The 9,542-nt window shown below is 36.1% G+C and overlaps 1 protein-coding gene across 1 annotated transcript; it reads left to right on the top strand.

Annotated features, from left to right (window-relative positions):
- The first annotated feature begins 3,748 nt into the window (after positions 1 to 3,748).
- LOC143577719 (folate-binding protein 1-like) lies at positions 3,749 to 6,650 on the top strand. The gene is made up of 4 exons (XM_077061477.1): positions 3,749 to 3,894; positions 4,585 to 4,943; positions 5,501 to 5,814; positions 6,408 to 6,650. Exons 1-4 carry the CDS (start codon positions 3,840 to 3,842, stop codon positions 6,520 to 6,522), a joined length of 843 nt encoding a protein of 280 aa, XP_076917592.1. The 5' UTR covers positions 3,749 to 3,839; the 3' UTR covers positions 6,523 to 6,650.
- The last annotated feature ends 2,892 nt before the right edge of the window (positions 6,651 to 9,542 follow it).

Genomic DNA, 9,542 nt, shown 5'->3' with positions numbered 1-9,542 from the left:
TTTCCCTCTCTTGATAACTTTCATCCTAAATTAACTCTTTGAAGCTCTTCTACATCCCATTCGCTTGGATGCACGAATGTTTTGAGCATATGATATAGAGTTCCAACCTCTATTATTCAATTCTAAATTATCCGACTCTTTAATCCAATGACAAGACTCATATTGTATTCTTCAATAAGATCAACCCATTCAAGAATTGTCCACTTCAACAGAAGCAATCCGCCGAATACTAGTAGCCAATATTGTCAGGAATTGAATCCTTTGAAAAGAAGTAAATAGATAGACACTCGTAGCCCACATAATCATGTTTCAATCTCAGACGAATCAATCAACAATCGAAGAAATGTTTCAGTCTTGAACTTAGTCAAACGTAGCTTTGCAATCATGTATTACCACCCGAATTGCAGTAATTTTTCAAGAAACCCCTTGTAAATGTAGGAAGATACCAGTCAAATAAGTCCTTGAAATTTTTATCTCCCCCTTGACAATTGCTGAAGTTCGTTAAGATTTAGTCTTTGACGCTTTCCATTTGTCTTTCACTTGATATTCACGTGTTTCTTTATACATGTAATAACATGTAGAAAATGACTCTATAGAATCCTCTCCCTTTTGAAATCTAAATATCCCATTATCTCTGGATCTAGTATTATAAGTTATATTGTTTCTAGTTTTTCGAGAAAATGGATCTTCGTGCATTAACATAAACAATTAGACGCTCCTGCTCAGCAGCATCTTCAGAGGCTAATTTTGATGAATCGGTTAATATTGGAATCTACAATTAAAGGCATCTATTTGTGGGGCTGAGCATCTTAAATTCGTTGAAATAAAGCTTTTCCTCTGCATGGGCCTTTGTAGTAAAACCCTTACTGGCGGTCATAGTCAATAGTTCTTAACCAACCCTTTTCATGAAAGGGGAGCTCACTTAATTCGTAGATTGGCCCAACTCGTAATTCACTTTTGACAGTGAGCACCTAGCGCAAAGGTTGCTTTACACACACATTTGACTTATACCTTCGTGTGTTCGAGGATCTTTCACATACTCCTTATTTTATAATAAAGACTTTTTAGACTTTGAATATTATAGCGAAAAAGTCAAGATCTAGAAGTAGTCAAATATTATTCGGCCTAGCGGGTGAATGTGGCGGGCTACAGTCAATATCTTAACTTGAAAGTACGAACAACGAACAAGTAATTAACCATATGGGTAAAGCACCCAAGTACGGATTAATCGGGTACAGGTCCGTGTTCGGGTTGGAACACGCGTGATTTGTTGTTTTTGGGTTTAATTATGCGAAGAAACATGGATCGATCTAGGCCGGATCTAAGTAAATTTCCTTCGGTGATTAAGATGAGCATAATCACACCTCGTATTCTTAGGCTCATCTAAGATCTGCAAAACAAAAGAACCCATTAGAAGGAGTCAGAGACCAAATAATCTAGACTACCCTTCAACGCTCAAGTCAGCATGGGATTTACCATAGTTACATGTTTGTATGTATATGAGGTGTACGTAAGAGAAAACAGCATGCCTCCATGTTATGGATGAGTCTTCTTTTTATTGTTGAGTAGTGGGATTAACCCTAATGGGTCTTCCTCTATCTTTGGGCTTGTTAATATTAGTTTACATGGGCTAGGTTTAACTAGGGGTGTTCAATTAATAGAATTTCGAATATTCGAATTTTGAAGTTGATTTAAGTTTGAAATAGCTTCGACAAATTCGAATTCAATATAGTCATTCGAAATTCGAATTCAAATAGATCCGCTTCCAATTCAGTAAAAGAAATATATTTTCATTCTAATTTCAAAACTGCTACCAACTTTGAGTTTTTTAAAAACAAAAAGACAAGTCTGTAAAACAAATAAACCATTCAAAGTAAAACAAATAAACCATTTAAACTAACAAATCCTAATTATTCAAAGTGGTAACGTCCAATTACATGGCATCTGGAAAATGTATTATGAACTAATAACCAAAATAACGAACCACCATTTCCTAGTATTTATGTATAAATATAAACATGAAAGGGATTCGTCTAAGAGATACACACATTGGTAATTTTTTATTGTAAAAAATAAAATCACCATGACCATCGACTAGAGTTTGTATTCGTGAATACTAATTTATGTTCGTTTATGTTTGGCGAGTTGCATTCATTTATGTATGTTCAATTATATTTGTTTGACTTTGTTTGTGTTCATTTAGGTTTAAAAGAACGAACATGAACATGCTAATATTCTTAAAGAACAAAAAAAAATTGTTCGATAATATGTTTGTGTTCAGTTAAACATTTAAAGTTAAATGAACAAACACGAATATGCTCTCATTGGTTTTCATAATATGCTCTTGTTTGTTTTCGTCCGGTTCATTTACATGCTTACATACAGGGGCAGACCTAAGTGTAGTGGATAGGGGTCGGCCGACCCTGTGGGAAAACCATAATTAGTACAATATATGCTTTAAGATCTCGATCGACCCCTGTGAATTTTTGACACCGACCCCTATAGATCTTTAAAAAACCACACTAGAAGATTTGATGACAGAGATTCAGAGTTGATGAGGCGAGTGATGCCGGAATTTTGTGCCGGAGTTGCAAGTTTACGGTATTAAGGAAGAAGGGTCAGAGATATAAATATAATAAAAAATAGAAAAAGAAGGGTTTTATGCTTCTATAGCATAGGTGTGTAAAAAAAGCTAATGATAGGTTTAGACAATTGAATTTAACTTTATAATTTTCTTTTTAGTTTTTATAATAATTTTTAGTCTAATTTTTTGTTTTCTTTTCCTTTGAACGTGGGTTTATTTTTGTTTATTTTTTTCTGATTTATTACTTTAAATACTTTCTTTTATTTTTTAGCTCATGTAATTGCATATATGCTTTGATGTTTTTCGTTTGGTAATTTTTTTCATATCTTAACTTGTAATATTTAATGTGTGTTGGAATGAATTTTGTTAATGTGTAGCTTAAGAAAAATGAATATCATTAAAAGGATTTTCAAAACTTGTTGCAAGATGAATAGATGATATTACTTATTCAAATAAACGAATATAAAATTGATTGACATACGGAGTATAGAATTGCATATATTTTTTATAAGATTAATAAGTTATAAGAGAAACTTAAACGACAGGCTAATTCGCCATAAGTTTTTATTTTAGGCTGAATAAATTATAAGAGAGAAACCAGAGTTGCCATAATAGCAATTTACTCGTAAAGTTATCATTAGCTTGATCCGTCCTAACCAGTTTTGAAATATATTTTTTCGTTAAAATATGTTATTATTATGTGGCGACCCGACCCGATCCAAATCGGGTCAAAATGTTTCAATATTTAGCGATATACAGTTTACCTACAAAATTTCGACTCTACGAAAAATATTTCTGAACCAGTTATTGGGAAGATGGTTCGGTTGTTGACTTTGAATACGTAAGCAGTGACGAATTCAGAAATATTTTTCGTGGTTAAGTTCGATTCGGTTTGAGAAGATCAAAACAGTATGTTTGGCAAAGAGCTTTTAAGAGCTTTAAACTATAATCTTTTATAAAAAAGCTCATATTTATTGAAAAGTGTTGTTTAGTTAGAGTAGCTTGAAACTTTTAGGTTAAGAGAAAAAGGTTGAAGATAAAAACTCCTAACTATTACCATTTATTTATAACTTATAAGTTGGTTTAACCCACAACTGAACCAAACCGAACGCTAATCTTCTAGCACATAATAATAATAATAATAATAATAATAATAATATTGTAAAGGGGTTAGAACAAATTCAGTTTCAGTCAACTTCTGGAACCCTAAAATCCTAATTCTATCGATGAAGAAGGATTGAACAAATAATTAAAGATGGAATTGGAGTTGTATAGCGTTTTGTTTCTGCTTCTACAGATCGTCGCATCTGGTAATAATATCTTCTCCTCTCCGCACAACTGAAGGAGATTTGTGTTCAATTACCATAACAAATTAATTAAATTGGGGTCAGGGGTATAAATTATTAGTAATTAGTATATATCAATCATTAATCATTCATTGAAGATTATTATTGTAACTAAGCATTTCTTGTGATCAGTACTTCTTTTCATCATCACAATACTCCATTTTTACTCTTTTACTGACACGAAGCTGTTGTTTGTTAGATAAAAGTATAAACTTAAGTAAGTTTCATCAGTGTATGTATGTTAGGCATTGCCAGTGTTGTACAAATCGCTAGGCGCTGGTCGGGCGGTGGGCTATGGACCAGCGATTAATTGGATCGGAGTTTATATGTAATTTTTCAAATATACATACAAACATAGACATATATACACACACAATAAAATTTTCAGTTTTGACTAAATAGCGATTAGTCGGCGACTAGCGATTAATCGGGGATCAGTCTGGATTTTTACAACCATGGGCATTGCTTATATACTCGAATTCTGAAACCATAAACTTGTATGTTCACTTGAAAAAGGATTAATGATATGCTAAGTATTATTATATTATCTACAATAACTGCATTACTGCAACCCGCAGTTATTTTATCTCATGGTTACCTTATTCTATAGAACGAGTATTGTTATTTTGATGAACGTTTCTTGGACCGGTGCAGCAAAACCTAACGAAGTTTGTGTTTCTCCTGGCGGCCGGTTTCCACCATATTCTATTCAAGGACAACCTCCAAGAAAAGTAGGCAAGGGGCCAACAGATTTAACCCTTTGTCGGGTGTTTAGAAAAAATACATGCTGTGATGTCACCCAAACTCACCCTGCCTTGCTGGCAGTTAGGAGGCTGGCTTCAACTGGAGAAGCTACTGACGAATGCTTGCATCTATGGGAGCTTCTAGAATGTTCCATTTGTGATCCACATGTCGGTGTGCAATCGGGCACACCAGTCATATGTGCCTCACTTTGTGACAGGATTTATGATGCTTGCTCTAATGCATACTTTGCAATGGATGGAAAGAATCAGGTTTGCAGAAGATTGTTATTAGAGAAAATTGCGCGAATCGTTCCTTCTTGTGGTTGACCATATTGCAAGTTTGGCTCCCAGATTTTAAAAATTGCAAATTTACTCCCCAATGTTAATACTATTTGTTTATACTGGAAAAGTGATGTCACGTGCGTTCGTGTGATGGTAATTGGGTCTTTTCAAATTTGGAATCCCAATACAATAATCTTTTGAATGCATAACTCATAACACTGCCTTCGATTTTGCACTAATCGGAGATGATGAAGTCTACTGTAGGAGTTTTGAAGTTTGATAGAGCATTTTATTATGGTTCCAAGTTTTGAAAAGACATAATTACCCTTACATAAATGGCACGTCACTTTTCCATTAAAAAGTATCTGGGGTTAACTGTGGGGACTAAACGTGCAACCGTCTCACAAATGTTTGAACTAAGTTTGCAAATTTTATAATCTGGGGACGAAACTTGCAACATGCTCAAACCACAGAGACCATTCATGCAATTTTCTCTTAATATTAACACTAATTTTACAAAATATCTGACCGGTCTGATGTGGCAGGTGCTAGTCCCTTGTGGTATCAGTGACACTGTTTGTGGTAGAGCCTCTGAATGGGTGTCAAATGGGACCGAGCTTTGTAAAGCTTCCGGATTTTCCGTAAAACCATTAAATGATATTAAAGAAACATTTTGTTATGGTGGTAAAGCGAGTCTAGATTCGGTTTTGGATTCATGGAGGACTTCACACACGCGTGATCCAGAGAGCTCGGGATTGTTTTCTGATTTTCAGCAGTTTGTCCGGGAAATGCCGATTAACGAACAAGTGTCGTGGGCTGTTGGTGGGCTAGTTCTTACAGCTGGGCTTCTCTTTATAAGGTTTGGCCCAACTTGATTTGACCCAAACCCTAGGCATGTAAATGAACTGAACGTGTAGTGAACCATTCAGCTGAAAGTTTGTCTATTTAATAAACGAACAAGCATGAACAAAACTTTTTGTTCATTTATTTAAACGAACGAGCATTAACACATGTCTAGTTCCTCATTTATGTGCGTTTACATACGTTCATTTAAAGTTGTTTATGTTCATTTGTTTAAGTTCATTTTTTATATATTAATTAAAAAGATCAGGACCAACGGATTGATGTTCACGTTTACTTATAACTGGTGTTTGCTCAATTATGCTCTTTTGTGTGCGTTCGTCCATGTTCAGCTCATTCGTTTATACTATTTACGAACAGACGCGAACACGTTCATTTTCTTAACGAGCGAACACGAACAAGAAAACCAAGTTCGTTTAATTGTTTGTGTTCACTCGTTTCTTCGGTTATATTTAAATGTTAAACACCAAAATGCCCCATTCTTGTTCGTTCGGTTCATTTACATGCCTAACTAGCCCGTTTTGACATGTAACCTAACGGGCCCATTATTTGTCTATAATCGAGTAACTAAATGTTGCTTTTGTGTTATAGTAAAAGGAAGAGTCATAATCAGAGGCAGCGACAAGCGGCTATACAACGTACTGCGAGGAAGCTTGGCGGGAAAATAAGCCCGAAGTATCCGGCTAGTCAAGCAAACCGAAGCTGAAGAATGTAGATGCTGGTTTGATTTGATCTGATATGCAGTCGTTAGTTATGCTAGCCATGTAATATCACTAGGTTTGTTAAAATTCAAAATCTTGCGTTGATTTGAAGAATATATCGGGCTTTTGGTTAGTTATGGTAGTTTTGAGTTCAAGCTTTCCAAAAATTGTTTGATGTTCTGGTAAAGTATATTTTGTTCAGCGGAGGGAACCACATGTTGATTTGATGATTTGCATCAGCATCGCCCTGAAAACCGAAAGTGGTTTTGCTGTTTTGAGTTTGTACAGAATGGTAGGGTGTTTATGGACAATTTTTCATCTAGTTTGAATAATGCCTTCTTTCTAATGTTGGTGGGTATTAAAACCTTGATGAATTAGCCTAAATGGCTAGATCGTAAGAAAATGTCCATCCTTAAATATAACCATTATATGAGATCTTTCCTGATGAAAGTTGCTTGTCAGGAAGAATATTAAGTTGTATTAGTCCTGGCTTACGCAATTATTAAGCCTGTCGAAACAGGTGGGTCACGTAAAGGGTCAGAATGGGTTACTGGTGGATATTCTTCAATTTTCTTTATTTTGATGTGTCAAAAATTGGGTTCCAATATGTAGAAACATAGATATTACATCAATATAGCAGGTAGGCGGGCAACAAGCTGCGCCGCCACCCCTTTCTGAATTGCAAACCCTAACCTGCTAAAGACATAACCCTGCCCCTTTGGAGTCGACACATTGCTATGCACAACCTGTTGGACCCTGGTTAGAAACGGATAGCTTCCGGTGCCAAGGAGCCAAATGTATCAAAAGCCAGAGGGACAAAAACATGTTGGTTCTCTTCTCAGGCTTTAGCATGTTTCTCCACCTTCTTCGTTTCAGCCCTTTTCATTGCTTGCCCAGCTACAAACCCATTATCCCTCAAACCAGCTAAGGGAGATACCCCTGTGAGGTCAACACAAGCGTGTTTTCCCCCGGCCCAACCAAAGACGAGCAAATTTGCCGGTCGTAGAGTGAATCTCCCTTCCGTGGGGTCTGTAAGGAAGTTTACGGGGGCTTCCTTTTTAGCTGATATCCCAGCTCGCCTTAAGATGTCCCAAAGAACGTCCCGCACCCAATCATGTCGGTATTTGAACCCAGGCATCTCCTTGCAATGAACCGCATGCTCTCCGAATTTATCCAGGCAGGTCTTACGGCAGATCGGACATGTTTCGTCTTCTGGGTACATTGGGACCATCAAACGGTACTTAAGAATGGCCCTATACTCGACCGCAGACATGCTTTGGCCCAAGCCATCAATCGGGATAACGGTCAGAAAATCTTGGGCATGAGGACCTTGTAAGCATTCAAAAACCGCCTTCTGTCGGGGGGACAATCCAAAAACTTCTCCCAGGCTCTGAGCGATTTTTCCAAAAAGGGCATTCACCAAAGTTTTTTGAGGCTTTGGTGAGGCGGTGTCCATATTAGAGAAACCGCCAATGTCAAAGTCTGGGAGAGCGCCATTTAGGCGTTCCAGGGCCTGCACGTAGTCTGGGTCCAGGTCGACAACTCCGCTATTCCTTAAGATGTGATTCTGTAGCTTCCAAGACTGAGCCCTCGACGCTACAAAAGCGTAAACCCCAACATCATGAGCCGTGTTCAGGCTAATACAGATCGTTTTGGAAAAACTGTATAAAAATGAGTTCACCTGAGATCTATGTAGACCGTGGATCTTCAAAAAATGAACAGTCACACGCCTCTGTCCACTTGCAAGTCGGGCGCAGCAACCGCCTGGTTCAAAACTCTACGCTCTTTACTTTCTTAATTCTTCTGCAAACTTTCCTAAGTACTGAGCTTTATTTTAGTATGTTTTTAGGCATCCAAATGAACACAATGAGCATGAATGATGCATTTTCGTGTTTATGTTTGTTTATGCTCTTTTGCTGATACTATAAACGAACAATTAACGGATGCAAACAAATGCAAATGAACATAAACGAGCTTACATAACTAAACACAAGTGAATGGACATAAACAGAAATAACTGAGTAAACATCAATTAAAAGTAAATGTGAACATTAGTTTGTTTGGGCTTTAAAAAAATAACAAAACTAGACTGAATTATATAAACGAAATAAAAAACTGAACTTAAACAAACCTAAACTAATGAATATAAACGAACATAAATGAAAAAATGGATGTAAACGAAATAAAATGAACGGCCATTCATAAACATAAATGAACTAACTTAAGCGGACATACATGAACATAGATGAAATAATAGAACATGTGCTCATGTTCATTCATTTATTAAAAGGATGAACTACCCGTCAAAGGAACAACTCATTGGCCGTTTAGTTCATGTTTGTTTAAGCCTATTTGTTTTTGTTTTAGACTCTCTATTCTTTTTCTGTTTTTAGTTTGAACTTTACCGTAGACTTAATATACTGTCAAATTAGTCATGTTAGATTTTTTATTGGGTGATTTAAAAAGATTTTTTTGTTTTTAATTTCGACATTACTTGTATGTTTTTAATTGCAAATATATTATAAATTTTAGTTATATTCGAACGCTAGTATAATTTTCTATGCATCATGTGACTCCTTTGCGTCTTAGCAACTCTTGTGTTTTTAACTACCTAGTTGGTGACGGCAAACAGAGGTGGTAACATAAATTGTCGTGTGGATGATGCTAGCCCATTTAGACCCATTCTAAATTAAGCCTCATATGTTAAGCTTAGGCTTGAGCTCATTCATTAGATGAGCTTTAATATAACCTTTGAGCTTGTTTAAAGGTGACTCAATTTAAACTTTTATCGTATTTACACCCCTAGGTGCCAATATATAATAAGCCGCCCCGTCGTAAGTCCTCACATCACTTAACTTTGATCCAAACATATCACAACCATAATCCTAAATTCCTAACTACCCAGCCATTACCATAATTTTTTATTTACTAAACAATAGTCGTTTCATCTGTAGTTTTTATACTTTGTTTGTAACAATTTTCGTTGAGAAAAGCATACGGTGCTCCGAGACATCAAGGTCTTACA

This window comes from Bidens hawaiensis, unplaced genomic scaffold, assembly GCF_021521415.1.
Source record: "Bidens hawaiensis isolate Kalapana, Puna unplaced genomic scaffold, B.hawaiensis_p1.1 tig00028780_1, whole genome shotgun sequence".
NCBI classification, from domain to species: domain Eukaryota; kingdom Viridiplantae; phylum Streptophyta; class Magnoliopsida; order Asterales; family Asteraceae; genus Bidens; species Bidens hawaiensis.
This window is presented reverse-complemented; position numbering and strand designations above follow the sequence as displayed.